The sequence below is a fragment of the Lissotriton vulgaris genome, chromosome 2_1, assembly GCF_964263255.1.
Source record: "Lissotriton vulgaris chromosome 2_1, aLisVul1.2, whole genome shotgun sequence".
Classification (NCBI taxonomy): Eukaryota; Metazoa; Chordata; class Amphibia; order Caudata; family Salamandridae; genus Lissotriton; species Lissotriton vulgaris.
This window is the reverse complement of record NC_141687.1, coordinates 1144224844-1144248774: the sequence shown is the minus strand read 5'-3', so window position 1 is coordinate 1144248774 and position 23931 is coordinate 1144224844. Positions and strand designations below refer to the sequence as shown.

General features: G+C 46.5%; 1 protein-coding gene across 23 annotated transcripts in view; it reads left to right on the top strand.

Moving 5' to 3' along the window:
- Positions 1-331: 331 nt before the first annotated feature.
- PUM1 (pumilio RNA binding family member 1) overlaps positions 332-23931 on the top strand; it is a 1043345-nt gene continuing 1019745 nt past the window's right edge. For 12 of the 23 annotated variants that reach the window (XM_086956839.1, XM_086956838.1, XM_086956834.1 and 9 more), the window contains exon 1: positions 13294-13429. In XM_086956839.1, the coding sequence (XP_086812965.1) occupies positions 13408-13429 (22 nt within the window). In that variant the 5' untranslated portion in view covers positions 13294-13407. Of the gene's footprint in view, positions 461-13293; positions 13430-23931 lie in introns of those variants that run through there. The other 11 variants (XM_086956835.1, XM_086956828.1, XM_086956827.1 and 8 more) reach the window with 5 other exon arrangements.

Sequence of the window (23931 nt, the reverse complement as noted above, 5' to 3'; positions counted from 1 at the left end):
CAACTCATACGCCAGAACTACAAAGAATCACCCATAGGGGCGATAAAGTCGTGTTGACGGTCTGCGTCCTGTGAGTTCAGAGTACTTCGTCTGCGGTGCGAGCTAAAAAAAAAGCCAAATCTTCCTGACCGCTTACTGTCACTGTGAGAATAGAGCGCGAAAGGTGACCAGTCACGGGACGGGTCCCTTCCATGCTCACCAACTGGATCAGGGATTCACAGCTGTTCCTGCGCTGTCAGTGCGCGACTTCCGCTCCCCCAACCTGACGCGCGCCGCCGTTGCCAAGGTGACGCCCAGCTGCCCAGGCCCTCCCGCTCTGGTCGCAGCCGCCATGACGCTCCCAGCATGCAGCGCGCGCTCCGCCACTGGTCGGCCCCCAGAGCGCCGCCATGTTGTCGGAGTGAAAGGTAGAGAGGTAGACGGGTCCTCCAACATCCAGCCTCATCCTACCGCCCCACCAGTGAGTATCCACTCTGCAGGGTGTTCAGCCACTGTCCTGGGTACGAGCTGTCTGTTCCGCCCTTCGTGCTCCCCGGTGTGCTACCGGACCGAGGGGAGGAGATCGTGGAGGCGCACCCCCCCTCCCTTTTGCCAGGAAGCCAGGCCAGGCCCCTATTGTTAGCAGAGCAGAGAGCTGGAGGCCGCGGGGGAAAGGGGCAGGGCTATGTAATGCAGCCCCCCCCCCCCCCCCAGGTCCCACGGTTACCTTCAGCTATGCTATTCGTACTGTGCCCCTTCATCAGTCATATTCCGGTGGTGTCTTCTTTTCTTTCCTGAACCTCAGTTGTGTTTGTTTATTTTCAGTAATCCTACTCCGGCACCCTTTTACTACTTGACAGTCTGACTGTTATGCGTGTCCGCTAATTGTTTGTCCTAATCCCTTGGAAGCCCTTTGTGCAGTTTTAAGGGGATAATGATTGGTCCGCTTTTTAACACTTGCTGTGTCTTTCGTGTAAATGGATTTAATATATGTATTTATATACGAGCAAGTAATGCATTTAGAGGAAGTGAGGCTGTACATCTGTTTGAGCTATCATTGTCGGTAGACATTCTGTGTACGTATATTCACCTATATGATTTGTGTCTATATGTTATACGCTCGCATGTGTGTTTTGTGTGTATTTATACAAATCCACCAATATATTTATACAATACTACCCTGTATAAGTCTGTTATTTAGCTTCTTGCCTCTGATTTACTTCGTTTCCCATGGTTTGATTTTCGTGTATATGTATCACTTAAACATAGAGCGTTGTACTTTTTTGTGAGAGATCTATCTCAGAGCCTTGTGTGTACGGTGCAGGTGGCAAGAACACTGTTTAAACACTTGCGTTCAGATGTACACACGGCCTGTCTGGTTCATGTCTCCAGGTGCACTGAAGTTTTTCTCGAGCTCTTTGCACGTTCGCCTTTTTACATTGTGCATGGTTGTAAAACAATTGTTTCTCTTTTTGGTATCGACGTTCGAACTGGTATAAGAGAACTGTCATTATTTAAGGATGATCTGTGTCAGCCAAAATGGAAGATCACATTGATGTACTTTATTATTGAGTTTGAAGCTGCACCGCTTTGCCCCAGTTTACCCCCTCTTAAACTTTGTAAGAGCTTTGTGATTTGTGTGTGTATATTAAGGCTTTCCAGCCTGTTCGCTTCCTGCTGCATGTCTCCGTAAGGGTTCTGACTGAAAATGTCATCTGAACTAAAATGTTTTTTTTTTCTTCAGCTATGATGGTTTTGATGAACAGTAACCTAATCGTTTGTGTACCTCGTTTTGGAACTGTACAATAATAATCAATCAATCAAGGCATTTGTATAGCGCGCTACTCGCCCAGAGGGTCTCAAGGCGCGTGGGGGAGAGGAGGGGTCCGCTACTGCTCGAACAGCCAGGTCTTGAGTTGCTTCCTGAAGGAGAGGTGGTCTTGTGTCAGGCGGATGGGGATGGAGTTCCACGTCTTGGCTGCCAGGTAGGAGAAGGATCTTCCTCCTGTTGTGGCTTTTCGGATGCGGGGAACGAGGGCGTGGCTGGTCGATCGTAGCTGGCGGGTTGGAGTGTAGAAGGTCAGGCGGTCGTTGAGGTATCTGGGGCCTTGGTTGTGGTGGGATTTGTGTGCGTGGGTGAGGAGTCGGAACGTGATTCTCTTGCTGACGGGGAGCCAGTGCGGGTCTCTCAGGTGTCCGGAGATGTGACTGTGATGGGGGATGTCCAGGATGAGTCGTGCTGAGGCGTTCTGAATGCGCTGGAGTCTTTTCTGAAGTTTGGCTGTGGTTCCGGCGTAGAGGGAGTTCCCGCAGTCGAAACGGCTGGTGACGAGTGCCTGGGTGACCGTCTTCCTGGTTTCGGTGGGGATCCACCGGAAGATCTTCCGTAGCATGCGTAGGATGTTGAAGCAAGACGAGGAGACGGCGTTGACTTGTCTGCTCATCGACAGGGAGGAGTCCAGGTTGCGTGCGTGGTCCGTTGTTTTGGGTGCGCTGCCCAGGGCAGGGGGCCACCAGGAGTCGTCCCATGCGGAGGGTGATGATCTCAGGATGAGGACTTCTGTCTTGTCTGAGTTCAGTTTCAGGCGGCTGTTCATCATCCACGTCTTTCATCCCTTCGTGAAGGTTGGTTCTGGCGGTTGGGAGAGGATCAGCTGGGTGTCGTCGGCGTAGGAGATGATGTTGAGGTTGTGTTGGCGTGCGATGGCCGCGAGGGGGCTCATGTAGATGTTGAACATCGTGGGGCTGAGCGATGAGCCTTGTGGTACGCCGCAGATGACTTCGGTGGCCTCTGATCTGAACGGTGGGAGGCGGACTCTCTGGGTTCTTCCGGCGAGGAAGGAGGAGATCCATTCCAGTGCCTTCTCCTGGATTCCGATGTTGCTGAAGCGCTACACTAGGGTGCGGTGGCAGACCGTGTCGAGCGTCGCGGAGAGATCCAGGAGGATGAGTGCCGCTGTTTCCCCGTTGTCGAGCAGGGCTCGGATGTCGTCTGTGGCTGCGATGAGGGCGGTCTCGGTGCTGTTGTTGGCTCTGAAACCGGACTGCGAGTGGTCGAGGGATCCATTCGTCTCGAGGAAGGCGGCCAGCTGTCTGTTGAAGGTCTTGTCGATGACTTTGGCGGGAAAAGAAAGGAGCGAGATGGGGCGGTAGTTCCTGAGGTCGGTGGGGTCCGCTGATGGTTTCTTCAGTAGGGCACTGAGTTCGGCGTGTTTCCAGCTCTCTGGGAAGGTGGCGGTGTCGAAGGAGGCGTTGATGATGTCTCGGAGATGGGGTGCGATGATGGAGTCAGCCTTGTTGAAGACATGGTGAGCGCAGGGGTCGGTTGGTGATCCGGCGTGGATGGAGTTCATAGTGCGGATGGTGTCTTCGGTGTTGATCGGGGTCCAGACGCGGAGGGTGGTGGTGGGGGCGTTGGTGTGGTCGTAGGGTGCGTTGGCTGTGTGCTGAAACTGTTGTGTATATCTGCGATCTTGCTGTGGAAGAACGAGGCGAGCGAGTTGCAGAGGTCTTGCGATGGGGATGATGTCGTTGTTACAGGCTCTAGGGTTCGAGAGCTCTTTGACGATGTTGAAGAGTTCCTTGCTGTTGTGGGCGTTGTTGTCTAGTTGTTCCTTGAATGCGGTTTTCTTGGTGGTGTGGATCAGCTGGTGGTGTTTTCGAGTGGCGAGCTTGACTGTTCTGAATACTGTCTATTTTTGTTCACTTTGCTCTGCGCTAGTGGGCGCCGAAATGCAAAGAAAACAAGCATTAAGATGCAATAGGTCTTGCCTTTCATCAAGTTAAAGCCATTTGCTTTGCTATTCATTAGCAAAGCAAATGGCTTTAACTTAATCAAAGGCAAGACCTATTGCATTTTCAATGCTTGTTTTTTGTCTACAGGTATGCCTATCTTTTTTTGTCCCACTCGCTGCTCCTTTTCTCTCCACTCTCTCCTCTCTTTGTCCCCTACTCATACTCAATAAAGAATGACTCCTAGCCCTTAATAAACCCGGGGTGCTAAGTATTTTGTAATTACAAATTTCTTGATTGATTGATTATACCTATTATAATGTTAAACATGCAGGCAAACTTTCGGCGTTGTCACAAAAAGTTCACTTTTCAAAGTAAAATACGAGTTACTGTTTGCATGCCACGTTGCTATGAACAATATCATTTTTATGATACAGCAAAAATTACCTCCTTTGCTTTTTCGGGGAGCATGAAGGAAGTTTTTCATTGCTCATGATGTAATCTATGTCTATGTCTGGCAGTGGCTGTGTAAATGTCAGCATTTCGAACCTGGCTCCTTGGTTCCAAAGTCTGCAGATCTGGTCGTTATGCCACATCTTGTCTACAAATATTTATAAAACAAGAAATAAAAATAATAGGTAGCCAACAAAGATGTGCTAAGGAGCAATATGATCAGTTTGCATGACCACGTAGAATTTGAACAAGCACCTAAATAAAGGACTAGGTTGGAGGAAGTCGTTGATTTAAATATATGTATATTTTAATGTTGTTTTTTGATTTTCGTTAATCTTTGGGGCGAAACCAGTAATAACGCATTTTAAACTGAGATTATCATTTGAAATAATTTATCAAAATGACCACACGCTTCCCACCAAACACAGTATGCGAACAGGGCATTTTTGACAAGTTAAATCATTTCGAAACTTTTTGCATAACTCCCTAGCGGTTTTATTTTTTCTGTGGTAATAACTATTTATTTGGAAATAATTCAAATGTGTATCAGACCAACTTTTCACCCTCAATAAAAAATGTTTACGATACGTTTTTTTTTCCCTTTCTTTAAAATGTTTTGTTCCCATCCACTTGGAAGAGGCGATATTAATTACTTTTCGCTTTGAACGTCATTAGAAAATCGCCTCCTCCCGGTTTCCGTCCCGAAAAAAACACCCGCGCATTTGTTTCTTATTGTTCCTAGTCTGACTGATTTTAAGTGCAAATGTGAACTTCACCAATTGTCTTTAATACAATGAGAGCCCCGCGCCTCCTTGAGTAAACTAACGCTCTGTGTGATACAGTGCACTTTGCATGTTTTTTTCAGTAATGTGTACACATTAACTTTAGACAGGCCAATATCTGTCTTCTGTTTACAGGTGTCCGCTCTCATCTCTTCTGCTGTAAGCACAAGTGGAAAACAATCAAGTGTGCTCATTTTCACTACAGGAAAACAGTATTTTATATACACACACACAGAAAAGTGTGTCTGAGAAATGCACACAGCTAATCTCCCCAGCGCCTTCGCAGTGAGCAGAGCAAGCACGGAGCATCACGCACTATACGTAACACACTGTTACTGGGGCGGGGGAAGGGGGTCAATTCTGTAAACCACTCCAGAAAACATACAGGCCTTGAGGAAAGGCGGGCCACATTCTGCTGCAGGGATGTGTGCTTTAAACCCAGCGATCGCCAGGCAGCCACAGTTTATTGCATTCTGCTGCAGTGATGTGTGCTTTAAACCCAGCGCTCGCCAGGCAGCCACAGTTTATTGCATTCTGCTGCAGGGATGTGTGCTTTAAAACAAGCGCTCGCCAGTCAGCCACGGTTTATTTTTGCATCGCGAAAGTGAAAGCGAGATGCAAAAATAAAGACGCGGTGCAGCTTGTCTTTATGGGTCCATGTGTTTGAAACACATGGCCCCATAAAGATAAGAAACCTTTTACTTCAGAAGGAAAGCAGGCGAGCCCGTCCAAGTGAGCTGGCCAAAAAAGCCTAAAAGTACACGTCACAAAGAGCTCTTTTCCAATGGCTGGCCACCGTTTAGCATAAATGGTGATCCCAGCCGATAGAACAGAGGGGCGGGGCTTAAAGTCCTTTACTGAAGCTACTCCTAAACATAAAATCTCGCCGAGCGGCTGCGCATGTGCGCAGCAACGCTAGCAGAGACCAAAAAACGAGCGAGTATAGAAACAAATTCATATTTTAATTTTCTGGATATTTTATCCTTAAATTATAATCTGAAAGTGGCTTGCCACCTTCATTTTTTTTTTCACCAGCTCTTTCCATCTGAGTTTGTAAGAGCGTTCTGTTGAATGTGACCATTGAATCCAGGGCACTTTTTGAGCGCATGCATGGATTGTTATCTATATTTTCCTTCAGTATTTTAGTATTGCCACTGACCTTTTTAATACTTTCTGTTTCGAAAATGCTTCATTCCGTTGTGAATTTGGGTAGCATTTACCGGCATGCGTTGATGTTCTGTTAAGTTTACGTTAGAATTTGGACAGCCAGTCTCAAATGTAAAATACCTAACTGCACACGTACGTTCAGAGTGATTCGGACAAGATAATATGATTTTTTTTAAAGCATTTTACACACTAGGATCCGACCCATACCCATCTCTCTTGAATTTGTGCAGTTTGGCTTTGTATTAACTTTGCTTTTCCATTCACACATTTGAGAAGCATTATTTTCTCACGTGGAGTTGTTTAGGTGTTAAAACTCGTAGTTTGCTGTCAGTTTGTTCCTGTCTAAAACGTGTCCATGTCTAGTTTTGGTATGTTTACGAAACTGCTCCTAAATCGCATTCAGTTTAATGTAAAACCCATTCTCAATGACATCTTCTGGCTGGTCCCTACATTTTTAGAGCCCCCTCTCCTGTGCTTACGATCGATTTCAGTTTAAATGTTAAAATTGTAACGGTGATGGGAGATAACGGTTTGGTGATGTTGATTTCCTGTTTGTTAAATTACTACTTCTCCCTGCTCAACACATTTGACAGCTTCAAAATACCATAACGTTCAGGAAGTTAAAACAGTCTAATTTTAGTTAGTCTTGTTGTTTTTTTTTTTAAACTTATTTTTGCCATGCTTTATGTTTCTGAACGTACTTAGCAAACTTGCTCATATCGTTTTAAACTCATTTGTCTAACAGATTGCCACAATGTCCTCGTCCTTCAGTGCTTTCCAACAGTTTGCCAAATTGTGTTCCATGCATTCTCCTATGAAAGTTATTTTGTTGTGGTATACTCTGATATTATCATCGAATATCTAAAAAGAGTCTAAAATCTGGGCAAAATTGTTTAACCCTTTCGATGCTGATGACGAGCTGCTCGTCATCACCCACGGGTGTCGTGCTGATGACGAGCTGAGCTCGTCATGGTGCCACTAAAATGGCATTTTCCAGCACAGGGGGGGAAAACGCCCAGCAGCCATGTGGTTAAGATCATTCCAGAGGCACGGGAAAGCTTCACATTAGCATTAACGTTAATGTCCAGGAGTTGGAATGTGAAACTATGGTTGACTTTGGGAGCTAAAGTGTTTATGTACTGTGAGGGGAATTAGACCTCTGTTCCAGTGGCATGGCAGTAGTGACCACCATTGTATTTACATCATTATCTTGTATCCTGTTCTTATGAGCTCCAATTGTGACACAATGGGCTGTGTCCAACAGATTATTTTTGCTCTTTTTCTGTGGGAAAACCTCTATTGTCTGTTACCTTCCATAGTTTCTCCTGCAATCCCCAGCTCATTTTCTTGGCCTTCAATGAACACCTTGATTTCTCGATAAGTTTGAGCTTGGTACTTAGCAGGTATCGTTGTTCACTAAAAATGGTCTAGGTCTGTGGACAACATTTCAGACACCTGTACCAGTGCCCTGGGAGGTTTAGAGACAATAGTTTATTTCATGCTTCAACGTACCAGCACCTTGCTACACAGAACGTACTTTTTGTGTCCCTTGTTTCTAATATATAACTCGCAGTGCTACAAGGAAGCCCTCATTGTTACAAGAGGGACTCAAGAGAAATGAACCTTGCAGTAGCGGCATATATTTACTCAGCATGGAAAGCAACAAGATGTCATTTGAGATGAGCAAGGATTATTTGGCTGCTGAAGGGTACAACGTTTTTTTTTCCACTGTCAACTTTTCTGACTCTAGAAAGTTCCTCAAAAACAGCATGAATGTACATCGTTAAATTATGAGTAACTTTTATATTAGGTTTGTATTTTAATATCTGTGGTTACATCATGAAATTGGGTTTTTAAATCAAGATTGTCTTATTAGATTTTTTTAATGAGTTGCATTTATATAAATGTGTTGAATGCAGTATTGAATGGAGTTTCGATATTTACATTGCAACAACTGTTAGTCATTTTAGACATCATAAATTATAATGCATTTTTATTGTATTGCTATTTCGACTAAAATAAAAAAAGGTACTTTGATATGTTTGGGACAAAGACATTTAGATTACTGTTTTGTGTGTCCTGAGGCGTCTTCATAAGCACCCACACCAGGGCTCCACCTTTGTGGGTTGGGTATAATCTTCTCTTGGCTTTTGTGTATTAATGCAGGCATCATGATGAGTCCAGGAATAGTAAGAAGAATGTACAGCTAGTTTGTCTGTGCCATCAGGTTACTTTTAGGGTGGAATCATTTTAGGGATTTCACTTGAGGATTGACCTGCCATAGCTGCAGTTTGATTGGGTACCGCAGACTAGCTCCCATCCTATTGTGGTTCTTCACTTCACTCTCTTCAGTTCATGTCTAAGAAAGATTTAAATTCATTGCAACTTTTTTCCCCCCAAAACATTTCAGCTTGGTCGCCTTGAGCTGCTCTCGAAATTCACCTTTCCAATTGTACTGTTCCTGTGATTTCTCCTTCCCTGTTGGTCACAGCTATTAATACCACTACATTGTCACTGTCTCCCATCTCTATTGTAGCTGCTGCTTGCTGCTGTTTCAGCAGTAGAAACTAGTGCTTCAGTATGTTATTGTCTTCCACCAGGTTGATTTTGACTTAAGATGCTATAACCTGTGACAGATATATATGCTTGCTTTCTTTCTTATTCTAATTGCTGTGGTGATTCTGAACAGCATACTAAATTGTTTTACTTATTGGTCTGGCATCTTAAGGATTGGTTGTAAGATACAATAGTCTATGAGCTCAGGCAACGCTGATAGATGGAGTTTTGGGTAAAATTAATTCTGGACCTAGAAGCACTTTGTATGTTGATCACACCCCATTCTGCAGTTTGCCCAATCACTGATAATCATCCAAATCAAACAGAATGGTTGGAAAATGGGGAGAAATAGGGGTGTAGAAGCCTCCTACAGATCTTCCTCCTTGCCCAGTAGTGGAGTCGGGGCTCATTATCTCACTTAGCTTTGCCAGCTGGTCCTGGACCGTTGCCCCTTCCTCTGCTCTTTTCCATTTCGTCCCCTACCCACTCCACTGCCCCCCACTCGCTTGAGGTGGGATCCACAAAAAGTGAGGAAAAATGCCAGACCGACATAGTGCTGTGAAAACGGGCATCCACTGTTTGCTATTGACAAGGCAATAGCAACATTTAAATTCATCCCATTGGTCCTTGTTGTTATAATGAGTGAGAACAGAGATTTGCAGGCTGCAGTCATTGATTATGTCAAAGTGACTGTCTGCAAGACTTGTCAGGTTGGGTTGTAGTCTCATCGAGCATTGCTGGCAGGACATTATATCTGATGTGGTGTTGGGAATGCATGGGCAGCATGTTGCTCTGGGCCGGCTGCAGTCACTGTGTGAATAAATGAATACGAATTTGTATAGAACACTTTTAACCAGGAAACGGCTGACTTGGCGCCAAAATGAATAGGTGTCGCCTAATCAGAACAAACATTTGCAATGCAATAGGTCTCGCAGTAGGAAAGTTTGAGCTATTGGTATTGTAAACACATTTTTTATTTATGTTTTGTTTGTGAAAATACCGAAATTAATAGCGGCCATTTACAATGCCAATAGTTATAACTTTTGCAAATGTGACAACTATAGCATTTGTAATGCAAAATGTGTTGTGTTTACGTGACTTACATGTATTGATATTACAAACAACAATGGCTTTTAATTTTGTTTTCAATAATTAATACTTAAATGCAAGTTATTGTAATTGATAATGGCACTAGCTTAAACTTTTGTAAATAACTTTTGTGAAGATTATGTTCAGTGTATTTTATTGTGACGAAAATCCAAGAACAGAAGTGAAATATTAACATCTTTTTGTTACATTTGCAATAAAGCTTGAAACATTGAGAGAACATATGTGAACCTGGTGTTGAATGGTTGCACAGATTGATGCTGTGGTGGCGCTGAGTGATGTGATGGCGAACGAGTGATGCTGTGGGCTTCAGTGATGCTGTGGTAGCGCCTAGTGATGTTGTGGTGCCCCTGAGTGATGCTGTGGTGGTGCGGAGTGATGTTGTATGCTATGCTATGTTTTGTATTGCTATGCTATGTTTTGTTTTGTTATGCTATATTATATTTTGCTACCCTATGCTTGATTTGTTGTGCTATGCTTTGTTGTGCTATGCTTTGTTGTGCTATGCTTTGTTGTGCTATGCTATGTTTTGTTGTGTTTTATTATTCTTGTTTTGCTATGCTATGTTTTGTTATAGCATACCAAACACAACAAACATGGCATAGCAAAACAAAGCATAGCATAATAAAACACAACAAAACATAGCATAGCATAACAAAACATAGCATAGAATAACAAAGCATAGCATAACAAAGCATAGGATAGCATAACAAAGCATAGGATAGCGAAACAAAGCATAGGATAGCGAAACAAAGCATAGGATAGCGAAACAAAGCATAGGATAGTGAAACAAAGCATAGGATAGCGATTAGCGAAACAAAGCATAGGATAGCGAAACAAAGCATAGGATAGCGAAACAAAGCATAGGATAGCGATTAGCGAAACAAAGCATAGGATAGCGATTAGCGAAACAAAGCATAGGATAGAGAAACAAAGCATAGGATAGAGAAACAAAGCATAGGATAGAGAAACAAAGCATAGGATAGAGAAACAAAGCATAGGATAGCGAAACAAAGCATAGGATAGCGAAACAAAGCATAGGATAGCGATTAGCGAAACAAAGCATAGGATAGCGAAACAAAGCATAGGATAGCGAAACAAAGCATAGGATAGCGAAACAAAGCATAGGATAGCGATTAGCGAAACAAAGCATAGGATAGCGATTAGCGAAACAAAGCATAGGATAGCGATTAGCGAAACAAAGCATAGGATAGAGAAACAAAGCATAGGATAGCGAAACAAAGCATAGGATAGCGAAACAAAGCATAGGATAGCGAAACAAAGCATAGGATAGCGATTAGCGAAACAAAGCATAGGATAGCGATTAGCGAAACAAAGCATAGGATAGAGAAACAAAGCATAGGATAGAGAAACAAAGCATAGGATAGCGAAACAAAGCATAGGATAGCGAAACAAAGCATAGGATAGCGAAACAAAACGTAGCATAGCATAACAAAACGTAGCATAGCATAACAAAACGTAGCGTAGCATAACAAAACGTAGCGTAGCATAACAAAACGTAGCATAACAAAACGTAGCATAGCATAACACATAACAAAACATAGCAAAACACAGCAAAATATAGCATAGCTTAACTAAACACAACAAAGCATAGCTTAACAAAACAGCATAGCAAACACAATAACGCATAGCATGTTTTGCTATTCTATTATATATTTTGTGGGGGTGAGGGTGGGTGTGAGGGTGGGGGTGGGTGTGAGGGGGTGTGATGATTGGTGAGGAGGGTGTGAGGGTGAGGGGGGTGTGAGGGTGAGGGGGGTGTGAGGGTGAGGGGGGTGTGAGGGTGAGGGGGGTGTGAGGGTGAGGGTGAGGGGGTGTGAGGGTGAGGGGGGTGTGAGGGTGAGGGGGGTGTGAGGGTGAGGGGGGTGTGAGGGTGAGGGGGGTGTGAGGGTGAGGGGGGTGTGAGGGTGAGGGGGTGTGAGGGTGAGGGGGTGTGAGGGTGAGGGGGTGTGATGGTGAGGGGTGTGAGAGAGGGTGTCGGTGAGGGGGTGTCGGTGAGGGGGTGAGATAAGGTGAGGGAGGGTGTGGGGAGTGAGGGAGTGAGGGTGAGGGAGGGAGTGAGGGTGAGTGAGTGAGGGTGAGTGAGTGAGGGTGAGTGAGTGAGGGGGAGTGAGTGAGGGGGAGTGAGTGAGGGGGAGTGAGTGAGGGGGAGTGAGTGAGGGGGAGTGAGTGAGGGGGAGTGAGTGAGTGAGGGGGAGTGAGTGAGTGAGGGGGAGTGAGTGAGTGAGGGGGAGTGAGTGAGTGAGGGGGAGTGAGTGAGTGAGTGAGGGGGAGTGAGTGAGTGAGGGGGAGTGAGTGAGTGAGGGGGAGTGAGTGAGTGAGGGGGAGGTTGAGAGGGGAGGGAGGGTGAGGGAGGGTGAGGGTGAGGGAGGGTGAGGGTGAGGGAGGGTGAGGGAGGGTGAGGGGGAGGGAGGGTGAGGGAGGGTGAGGGGGAGGGAGGGTGAGGGGGAGGGAGGCTGAGGGAGGCTGAGGGGGAGGGAGGCTGAGGGGGAGGGAGGCTGAGAGAGGGTGAGGGGGAGGGAGAGGGAGGGTGAGAGAGGGTGAGGGGGAGGGAGGGTGAGAGAGGGTGAGGGGGAGGGAGGGGGAGGGAGGGTGAGGGGGAGGGAGGGGGAGGGAGGGTGAGGGGGAGGGAGGCTGAGAGGAAGGGAGGGTGGGAGGGAGGGAGGCTGAGAGGAAGGAAGGGAGGGTGGGAGGGAGGGAGGCTGAGAGGGAGGGAGGGTGAGGGAGGGGGGTGTGAGGGTGTGTGTGACTGCGTGAGGGTGTGTGAGTGACTGGGTGAGGGTGAGGAGGTGTGTGTGGGTGAGGGGGTGGGTGAGGATGTGCGGGTGTGTGGGTGTGTGAGGGTGAGAGGATGAGGGGTTGTGAGTGAGTGGAGGTGTGGGTGAGGGTATGAGGGTGAGAGGGTGTGAGTGAGTGGAGGTGTGGGTGAGGGTATGAGGGTGAGAGGGTGTGATGGGGTGAGAGGATGAGGGGGTGTGAGGTTGTGTGAGGGTGTGTGAGTGAGGGTGGGGGTGTGTGTGAGGGTATGAGGGGTTGAGTGAGGGGTGTGGGTGGGGGTGTGTGGGGGGGAGGGTGTGTGTGTGTGGGGGTGTGTGTGTGTGTGGGGGTGTGTGTGTGGGGGGGAGGGTGTGTGTGGGGGTGTGTGTGTGGGGGTGTGTGTGTGTGTGGGGGGTGTGTGAGTGTGGGGGGTGTGTGAGTGTGGGGGGTGTGTGAGTGTGGGGGGTGTGTGAGTGTGGGGGGGTGTGTGAGTGTGGGGGGGGGTGTGAGTGTGGGGGGGGGTGTGAGTGTGGGGGGGGGTGTGAGTGTGGGGGGGGGGTGTGAGTGTGGGGGGGGGGTGTGAGTGTGGGGGGTGTGTGTGAGTGTGGGGGGTGTGTGAGTGAGGGTGGGGGTGAGAGGATGAGGGGTTGTGAGGGAGAGTGAGAGTGAGGGTGAGGGGGGGTGTGAGGGTGAGTGAGGGTGGAAGGACTTAAAGTGGTTTTCTTGTGTTCCTATCCAGAGATTACAAGGTCCGGTAATCTCAGATGGTCGACTATCTATTTTGGAGCAGAGTCAAGGCAAACGACTGGTGCCAATCTGCACCGGCAGAACTAGCTAAGAAGGATGCAATGGAATGTGCATACAGAAATTAAGTGGTTCGTATTAAATGCATCACCCTTATCTTCACTTCTGTGCTATTCTGAGTCTGTGCTGTAGATGGGTCTGATCTGTAAGTAGGTGTGCTAGCTAGATGCTGTAGCACACACTAGGCAGGAAAGAAGTGCCTTTTCAGGCGTGGGGAGGGGGACAAATGCCATAAACACTTTAGTACTGAAAAAAGTCTGACGTTGTAAATGTATGGTGATTTGTAGTACGTTCAGGCCGCGGGCATAACATATTATAAAATTTCACATGGCACACTTACTCATTATTTGTTAAAGTTCAAAATAACTGGTGACACATTATTTGGAAAGTCAGACAGAAAATGTGCACATTTATTGCCTGCCTGCTACTTGGAGGAGTACTTGATTTGATCAGACTCATTTAAAAATTGGCCCTGTGATGCTTCTTAGAAGTATCCTATACGCTATACCCGACAATACTTGTCATTTTTTCTTTTTTTAGTCATTTTCATGTTTGGAGCCTACAATACTAGAGCTTAAAAGTAGCTGCAGAATCGAGTCACCTATCCAAAGGTCTTAGATGGCAGCAGTAAAAAATGTTTTAAACTAAGCTTTTCACGTGCCATGGCTGTATTAAATTGGGCTAAACAGTTCCGTCCTTGAGAACAACCGTCTCAAAATCAACCTATGTTTGATGCTACGTTGATAAACGGGACGGGTCAGTAGAAAATGCATGAAAAAAAAAAACAGAAGAGTTGGAAAGCATTGACCTAGGATTCAATAATGCAGGTCAACTGGTCATTTTCTGGATCAGTGTTTCAGCACCATATATTTTCTAATGTCATTTAAATGGCAGTCTGGTAGTGGTCATGCCTTGTTGGAGTAACTGAAATGGAAATCACTGGGTCATCCTTCAGATATGGTGCATACCGGGTTGTTGGAGTCCTGTTCCACTGTACTATCATGACAGCAAATAGTACAATTAGGTTCAGCTGAATGTCTTGCTGTCTGGCCATCGCGGAGATCCCTGATTCTAGGCATTCCTGCTCAATAATGACCCAGGAGGGGAAAGAGAGCAAGAGTCATCCCACAGTGAACCACCGAGAATGCGAGGCTTCCTACTGGTGGACTCTGTATGCACTCTATGCTGATGAAGTGCAAACATGGCCTTTTCCTTAGGGGACAAACATCCCGACAGTAAGAGTGTTGTAAGAGTGTTGTAATTTGTGAGTTTTAGCACAGGCAAACTACACGGGATTGGAGTAACGACGCTCAAACAGGTGGGACAATTTTACTGAGCATGAGACACCACCACACTATTTGATCCCAAAACCTCTACATTTTTATGAAATACTAAAGATTTCCCCAATTAGTACTGGTAAAACGTTAAGTGGTCTGGAAACCAGGCATGTAGCTTAAGTGTTAGTCTCCCAGCCGGGGGTTAACGCTGATTCTTGCTGAATCGTAAGGGAAACACTTTTATAAATCTAAGCGATTTTCAAAACATACAGTACGTTGGATATAATAAGTGACAGTGCCATGTCTTGGCAATTGTCACAGTGGTAAACTAATGCTTTGCTGCACCATTTTAGAGCCTAGCAAATGTTTGGAAACATGAAAACCAATACTCTGTGGAGGGTCTAAGGGAAGTTTAGAGACCGGCCTAGGTTACAATCCCCAATAATACTATTCACTACAAGAAAACCTAGGGGTCTTGAATATGAGGAACAAAGGGAACCTCTATTAAGGGTTAAAGATAACTGTTAAGTCTATCGAATACCAAGGTGATCTACCTACTAATTTAAGCATTCGAACAAAACACACAGAACCAAATAGTGATTGTGGGTGAAACCAATGAACAAATATAGGATACCCATCAAAGTCTTGTTGTGATCAATACTATCATCTGGTCATCCTTCGGGGATCGTGTGTCTCTAGATCATTGAGACGTTTCTACCAAACCCACGGTCGGAGTTGGATTCCGACCCACAATCACTCCGGGACCGTGTAGACATTGATATATGATGTGATCCTAGTGCAGTGCAAAACCAAAAAGGTGTTGAAGTGGTGATTTAAAATAGGATAGAGGGCAAAAGGAAGAAAACTTTAATAGAGATTGGCCTCTTCCTAATTAAAACCAGGAACAGTGCATGAAAAAACAGTTTCAAACAAATAACTGTATAGGGGCCAACATGTTTCAGTCTTAAGGGCAATACCCTAGGGTTTCTTCAGGGCCTCTGTTCTTCAATTTTTATGCTACTGCATGTGTTTTTCAAAGAAAATAGTGATTAAACTATACAAAAATGATATGTATGACCGGAACTAATTATTCTTTTCTCTGTGTCAATCCACAAATGTCTCACACCTGAAAAAAAAAAAAACACCATATGAAACAAGCATTTACAATGCAATAGGTCTCGCAGCATTAAAGTTTGAGTTAATGGCATTTTAAATGACAATGCTTTGCATTTTTTTTTATTTGCAATTGTATATAAACATTGTTTGTGAATAGTTAGCTGTTGCTTATGCTAAGCAAAGTTGGCAGTAATATAGAGTGCTAGTCTTGCTGGTTATAAGCATGCTGATTTAAAGCGCTCTGATACCTGCGGGTAAAGTTTGCGCTATATAAAAGTGAAAACTAATAAATAAATAAAAAAAGCCTACCTGTACCACGTCCGTTCTTATTCTGCGATGACACATATCTTTGGGTCCCTGTACTTTTTAACTGCACTCGGCTGTGGGAAACCTCTATGGCAGGAAAAACGTGTTGCGGGGCAGACACGGGAAATGTAGCCACTGTCTTGTGGCTGCACCGCGGGGTAACAGTGTAGGGGCAGGGAGGCAGTTGGTAGTGCTGTGCCATAGCAGTGTAGTTCTCGGTGTATGCTGGGCATGGGGGGTGCTATTGGCTGACAAGTGGTGAGGAGGTGCTGGTTCGGTGTGCCTGCTTCCTGATCTTGGGCAGGCAACAGGTAAAAACAAGCGCTGCCTAGGCTCGACCTAAAAAACACCCGCCCCCATCTCATGGTTCCGAGGTAAAAAATAAAAATAAATGAAAGATCAGCCATAGAAGGGATGCATTCGGCCCCTGGTGCTACTGTACCTGCTGGACTTTGGATAGCTACGCCCCTATGGTGGTTCGGTACTGTTCTCAAATGTGATATGGGATTCTGAGCAATTTTCCCAAAGTAGCAGATGAGGCGGTTTTTAAATAGAAAGTTTGCAAATCTAGAACTGTTTTTGGGTGAGCTGGAAACAATCTGAGAATGCTACAGAACACAAAGCCCATTCATTCAGAAGTGCCTGGAGACAGTAGCATCCTTCTATGAGGCACGTTTGTGGAGCTAGGTGATTTGTTTCTCAGCTTGGAAGCTGGTAAAAGAGCTGAGAGAACTAATAAAACCACCGTAGAGTAAAAACATGACAACATAACATGTAAAGCACTCTGATTCCTTCAGGTCTAGCTAGCGCTGTGTAAAACTCAAAATAATACTAACCGGCTCCACATTCAGTCTTTCATCCTTCAGAGGTCGATAAAATGAGTACCGCTGAGTTGGGTAGTAATGTACGTCATCATAGCCTACATACCAAACAAATGGTAGACAGCGCAACCTAAATACAATTAATTGTTAATTGTGTTATTTTTGTCTGCCACAGCCGTACATAAGTTTGCTCAACAATACTTTTTCCGGGCTAACTAAACATAATTCCACATTAAAAGTAGTACTTTTGGCTTACACATTCCTTGTACGGGCTGCTCTTTCCAACTTGAAACAGGGCGAAATATTTAATGATTCTTAGGCCACACATAGTGAACTCACTGCGCAGCTGGTGAAACGAGGTGCAAGGGTCACAGAATGGTGAAATCGGCAACACTGAACAAAAAGAGCAGCCTCTATTGTTGTGGCAGATGTAACACCTGAACTGTGCTAAGGCCGAGGTGTGAATGGCCGCGGCACAAGCTACAGTAAGGTCCCTGTGAGAGGACTGCAGCAACCTGCAGCAGACATAGAGCGCAAAATTACAAAAGAGAAGAAGGAACGTGAGAAACCAAACAAGGAAGGGGCAAACGGGATCGGGATGCAGAGACTCTATGGTCTGACATCAAAAGAGCAAGACAAGCGGATCCCTCAAGTGAAGAGGCGCTAATTGTCTGCCCTGCAGATGGGCGCGGGGCACTCATTCAATGTGTGGGAGAATGGGCGAGGGGCACTCACTGCAGCTGCGCTGCCGCCATAATAATAATAATAATAAAGTAGTTTATAAAGCGCCTGGTGACGCCATCCCGGCGTGTCCCCGCGCTGTGGAGATAAAGATTCGCAAACAGCCATAGCACCTCCCCCCACCCGAGCAGTGCTTTATAGATTGTACAAGTGGGTTTTTAAAAGACTTCTGAACTTGGCCTCCGATCCTTCTAGTCTGAGGCCAATCTGGAGTCTGTTCCAGTTTCGAGCCGCTATGACTCTAAAAGAGCGACCTCCCAGTTTGGCTCTTTTTACGCGGGGAACCTTCAGCTGGCCTGTTCCTTCTGAGCGTAGAGCTCTACTAGGCTCATATCTATGTACCAGGTCTAGGAGATAGGAAGGAGCTTTATGCCAGAGTATCCTATGGCATATTAGGAGAGATTTATACATAACTCTCTTCCTGACCGGCAACCAGTGTAGAGCCGCAAGAGCAGGTTTGGATGCTGCTCTTTTGGGAAGTCTCGGGACCAGACGAGCGGCCGTATTTTGAAGGACTTGCAGGCGCCCCATGCTTTTTTCTGTGGTCCCTAAGAACAAGAGATTTCCGTAATCCATACGGGACGTCACCAATGCTTGAGTCAAGGTGCGTCTAGCATCCAGAGGAAGTAAGTCTAAGGTGTGATTGAGTGTTTTTAACACCCCAAAACATTTTCCCACTAGGCGACGAATGTGGCCTTCGTAGGATAGAGTGGGATTAACCCATATCCCCAGGTTCTTTGCCTCCTTACAGGGAACGGGCTTAGGACCCAGACATGATGGCCACCAATCCGCTGTCCAGCTCAGGTTGGTACCACCAATCCCCATTACCTCCGTCTTGGAGCCGTTGAGCTTCAGACTATGCAAGTTCATCCATTCAGCCAGATCCTGCATACAGGCCTTAAAATTGGATGCTGCTGTTGCAGGTGCTTGGGACAGAGAGATCAGCAGTTGGGTGTCATCAGCGTAGGATACTAACTCCACTCCATACGCTTGTACCTCTTCGGCCAGGGGGGCCATGTATAGGTTAAATAATGTTGGACTCAGGGCAGAGCCCTGCGGCACCCCCTGTTCTAAAGCCGTCACTGATGATCTAAATGAGCCTCGCTGAACCTGAAAGCTTCGGTCTGTTAGGAACTATTTCAGCCAGCCCAGCGTGGAATCTGTGACACCCGCTTTGTTTAGACACTGCAGCAAGATGGAGTGAGCTACAGTGTCAAACGCCGCACTGAGGTCCAACATCACCAGTGCCATGGTGTGTCCGGCATCCGCCCCTCGTCTCAGGGTCTCAGTCGCTCTCAAAAGGGCAGTTTCAGTCGAGAAACCCGACCGGAAGCCTGATTGAGAGGAATGCAGGATGCTGTTTTTCTCTAAATTTGCCATCAGTTGAGCGTTGGCCACTTTCTCAGCCACTTTGGCTAGATATGGTAGTAGAGAGATTGGTCTCAAGTTCTCAAGTACTTCGTGGTTCACATTGGGTTTCTTCTTTATGGGAAGAATTACTGCTTTCTTCCAGTCTTCTGGAAGCGTTTCGGTGTCAAACGAGATCTGAAGTACCTGTCTGATGTAAGGCTCCAGAACCAGGAGGCTCTCTCCCATCACCTTAGGGGGTGCCGGGTCCCGAGGGGAGCCGGACTTAATCCCCTGACAGATGCTACGAAGTACCTCCGGGGGTGGAACCGAAAAGTACTTCAGTCTATTTTCCGCATTGCTCGCCCCCTTACCTTCCTCCCAACTTAGTTCAGTTGCAGTGGTATTAGAAAAGGTCGCATAAATATCCCTGACCTTTCCTGCAAAGTATTCAGCTACTCTATTACACTCTGCCACCGAATCATTTTCAGGGGCATTAGAGTTTGCTATCACAGAGATCTCCTTAAAGATCTTAAAAAGTTATTTCGAGGAGTTGTCTGCCTCCTCAATACGATTTTTATAGTGGGTGGCTTTAGTTCCTCGCAACATAATCTGGTACTTTCTGTGTGCCTCCTTATAGGTTGCCTTCATCTGAGGGCAAAAGTCCACCCGCCATCTGCGCTCCAATCTTTTGCAGTCCGATTTTGCAGCCTGCAGATCGGGTGTGAACCATGGGGCTGACTTTTTCCCTCTGCTCCCTGCCTTAGATATACACATCGGGGCCGTCGCATCAAGGGCACTAAGAATGCGCTTCTCCAGATTATTATTTGCTTTTTCACAGTCCGCGCCCCCCGGTGGATCCCCTTTCTGTAGTAATATATTAAGTGTCTTGGGAAAAGTGCTTCCATTTGCGACGGAGGTAGCTCTTATTCTCCCCTCTGTGTGTGTCAGTAGCTGGAATGTGTATTTTAAAGGGGACTAAGTAGTGATCCGACCAAGGTACAGGAAGGGGAGTGTCTACCCTCACTCCGTCCCAACTTCCAAATACAGGATCTAGTAGGTGGCCATGCTTATGGGTCGGAGTAGTGTTTTTCAGTTCTAGTTGTAATGCCTGCGATTCCTGCCTTAGGTCTGTGGCCTCCTTGGCTTGCTCATTTTCTAGGTGGATGTTGAGGTCTCCTAACACCATAATTCTGCTCTTCCTTATAGCTAAATGAGCAATACCCTCCACTAGACTTGTTTTAAAATCTTTAAGCCCTCCTGGGGGTCTGTATATGAGGATCCCAGACACAGAATGTTGAGGTCCTAGTTTCAAAGTATAAAGTCCGGCTTCGTAGCTATCTATTTTTTGGGGCTATAGAGTGCATTCAAGCGGAGCCTTAACAGCAATAGCAATCCCCCCAAAAGGCTGCACAGGTGAATAAATAAACATGTGCCTGCAGTGGGATTGCTCATGTATGGGCTTTAATAGGAAGGTTATCTGTATGATATATTCTGGAGGAGGTCGCCAAAAATCAGGCAAACTTGCACACACAATAGGGTCTGTACCACCTGGACGGCTGTAAGTCCTGGTGCTCTACTTCAAGTGAAGTGGAATGACAAACGGACAGGGACAGAGACCACACCGTGTGGAAGACAAGTTTGGGGCATTCTGTTAAACAAAGGTATTTTTAATATGCAGCTGGTGGTCATGTGACTAACTGGATGACTCCACGTGCTGGTACTGACAGGTGATGCTGAGCGTGGTGCAATGCGCCTTGGGGCAGAAACACGGGAGACAAATTGTGGTTTAGCTCCGTGACCTCCGTTTGGCATGTTTGCTGGGGCTCTTGGGCTTGGGCAGGTGGGCAGATCTAAGTGCTGGTCCAATAATGCAGAGTCAAGCAAGCGGCTGATACAAGCAGACACACCAGTTCATCTGCATAATGTTGTGGTAGTTTCATAATACACGGCCACCTAATGGGTGTTTATTCAGAGCCATGAGCCTGCTGTAAATGGGCGGGTCTGGGTATGGGCAGCGTGCTGATTAGGGTGCAAAGAAAATGGTGAGGAAGATGCTTATTTGGTAGACATGTTCATTTTCTCACATACATAACAAGCAGCACTGAAAGCGATTGCTTTCGCAATCGCTATAGTAAAACAAGTTGTACCAGCCTCCTTCGGTGTGGTTCCACGGCTCGTGTGGTGACATCACGGCGGGGCTGCCTCCTTTGACCACGCCCCCTCCCACGGCTCCGTGACTGGTCCAGTAGAGTGCATGTAAACCTTGGCCGAAAAAATGGCGGCCGCGGTCAGGAGTGCGCCCTGTGGCTTGCAAGCGTCGGGCGGGGACCCTACAGATGCCCCGCTGTTCTTTCTATCCGGTGGAGGAGGATTTCAGCCCGTGCTCCCGCAAGATGGACGTAGAGCTCAGGAACTCGACACCGAGGACTGCGCCAGGAGTCAGGCTCTCACGGAAAGGTAAGAAACAGCGGCGCAAGCGAGTCTGCTGTGCCCGGGGAAGCGTGTGGCTAGGGGGAGCACTGACTCGTGGTTGATGGTTGAAGAGCGATAAGGTGCTCCAGGGGAGAGCAGCCAGTGGGGACTGAATAATTAAACAACAAGGGGTGGTGATGGACAGAGTTTCTGAACTAAGCAGAATACTCTCACCCAGTCAAGAGATCAGGGCTAGATCCAACACCGTTTTTTAACTCACTGCACCATCCCAGCTCAGAACCTGGCTATATGCAAATTAGTCTGTTCCTGTCCCAGTGCATGATGGGAACAGGGCAAACCAAACTACTAAGCCAATTCTTTCACTGGGAAGGAAACAAGCTTCCGGGAACCGGTTTCTGGCATTACAGCCGTCTTCGGCCCGGCTGAATTGTTTTTGGCCACTATAGGTGTGGCAGGGTATACTCAGACATGAGTCCCTTTCTCACTGCACCATCAGGATTCAAGCAAGCCGGGCCGAAGACGGCTGAAATGCCAGAAACCGGTCCCCGGTAGCTTGTCTCCTTTCTGGTGAAGAATTGGCTTGGTAGTTTAGTCTGCCCTGTTCCCATGATGCACTGGGCCAGGGACAGACTGATTTGCATATAGCCAAGTTCTGAGCTGGGATGGTGCAGTGAGATAAATAACGGTGATGGATCAAGCCCTGATCTTTGGACTGGGTAAGAGTGGTCTGCTTAATTCAGACACTCTGTTCATCACCACCCCCTTTTCTGAATCGTTTTTGGCCACTATAGGTGTGGCAGGGTATACTCAGACATGAGTCCCTTTCTCACTGCACCATCAGGATTCAAGCAAGCCGGGCCGAAGACGGCTGAAATGCCAGAAACCGGTCCCCGGTAGCTTGTCTCCTTTCTGGTGAAGAATTGGCTTGGTAGTTTAGTCTGCCCTGTTCCCATGATGCACTGGGCCAGGGACAGACTGATTTGCATATAGCCAAGTTCTGAGCTGGGATGGTGCAGTGAGATAAATAACGGTGATGGATCAAGCCCTGATCTTTGTACTGGGTAAGAGTGGTCTGCTTAATTCAGACACTCTGTTCATCACCACCCCCTTTTCTGAATCGCCAGTGGGGACTGGGTCTCTGTGTGTGCGCATGCGCTGGAGCTTTCAAGGAGACAGCCACAGCGAGCGCTCGCGTGGCCTGCGCCGATCGCCTTTTTGGAGATGCGCGCGGGAGGTACTGTCTCCTGGAAAGCTGCGTCACGGACTATACGTCTCTGTGGCGAGACCGCGCTGACGCGCGGTCGAACGCCACAAGACTTAAAAACTGTGTGAGAGTTTGATACTATTCACCAATTTTAGGTAAGAGGTAAATTATCACTCACCCGGATAGACCGGAGACCAGACCTCACCTCTCCTGGACCAGGCTCAGGAATTTGGAGGCCCCGCTCTAAAGAAAGAAGTGGCATGACATAAACCACGGAACTATCATTGCTGCTCCTTATAGTTTACTGTGTAGCCACCAAAAGTTTCCCTCACATTCTTACGTAACCCATTTAACCTCACCGTCAGTAAAAAAAAAAGGCTCACCCAATGGGGAAGGACACCAAAGCTGCTCTATCTACAAACAAAGGGTTTTTGAAAAATAGGAGAGCAATCTCCAATCTAGGTTTACAGGGCTATCGATCTAAAGAACCCTAAGACAATTCTTTAATTAAGTTCCATGAGAAGAATCAAGGTTCTAAAACAAACAGAACTAGGAAAAATCAGCAGGAAAGAAGGACCTTGCCTACCTTTCCGTCGTTGCTTCTGGCAGATCCTGAGTCAGGGGGAGGCAAGGCCTGGACAACTTTCAGTACTTAAAATAGTAACTGCTTAGGCATATTGTCCATTGATGCCTTAGGGCAGAAATGACCATTAGCTGATGCCAATAAAAAGAAAGCACAAATCGCCAGCTCTCAAAATAATATTCATATGTGACATCCTAGAAAAGAACCAATAGCCTAACTGTGGGCTAAATGGTACTTCCCAGTTGCTCTGCGAGCGTAATCTCGCGACATTTCGTGAACTGCTAAATCACATCACTCATCTTGGAGTTGTAGTTCTATGCCCAGGGAAAGCGTTGATAAAAGGAACGAGGGTAAATGCCCATGAAGAGCCTTCTGTCATAGACAGAGGGCCTTAAACACACTGCACTTCTGAATGGGTAGCCGGTGCTGGGAGCAGCGATATGCCATAATCCTAGAGATTCTGTTGTTGCCAAGAATTAGATTGGCCACAGCATTTTCAATGCTCTCTAGTCTTGCCTTTAAGTATGCTGGGAGTTTGATTGACAGAGGTTTATAGTTGTCTATCTGAGGCAGAATGAGCGTTTGGACGACTCTTTTACAGAAGGGCACTGTGACGAGGGATGGCTTTCCTGATCCTAGAAACAAGATGCGGAAAGCTTGTCATTATCATCCATACAAGATCTGGGTATCAAAAATGAGACCCAGTGTGCACAGGTACTTTTCCTTTTTCACCCTCCCCTTA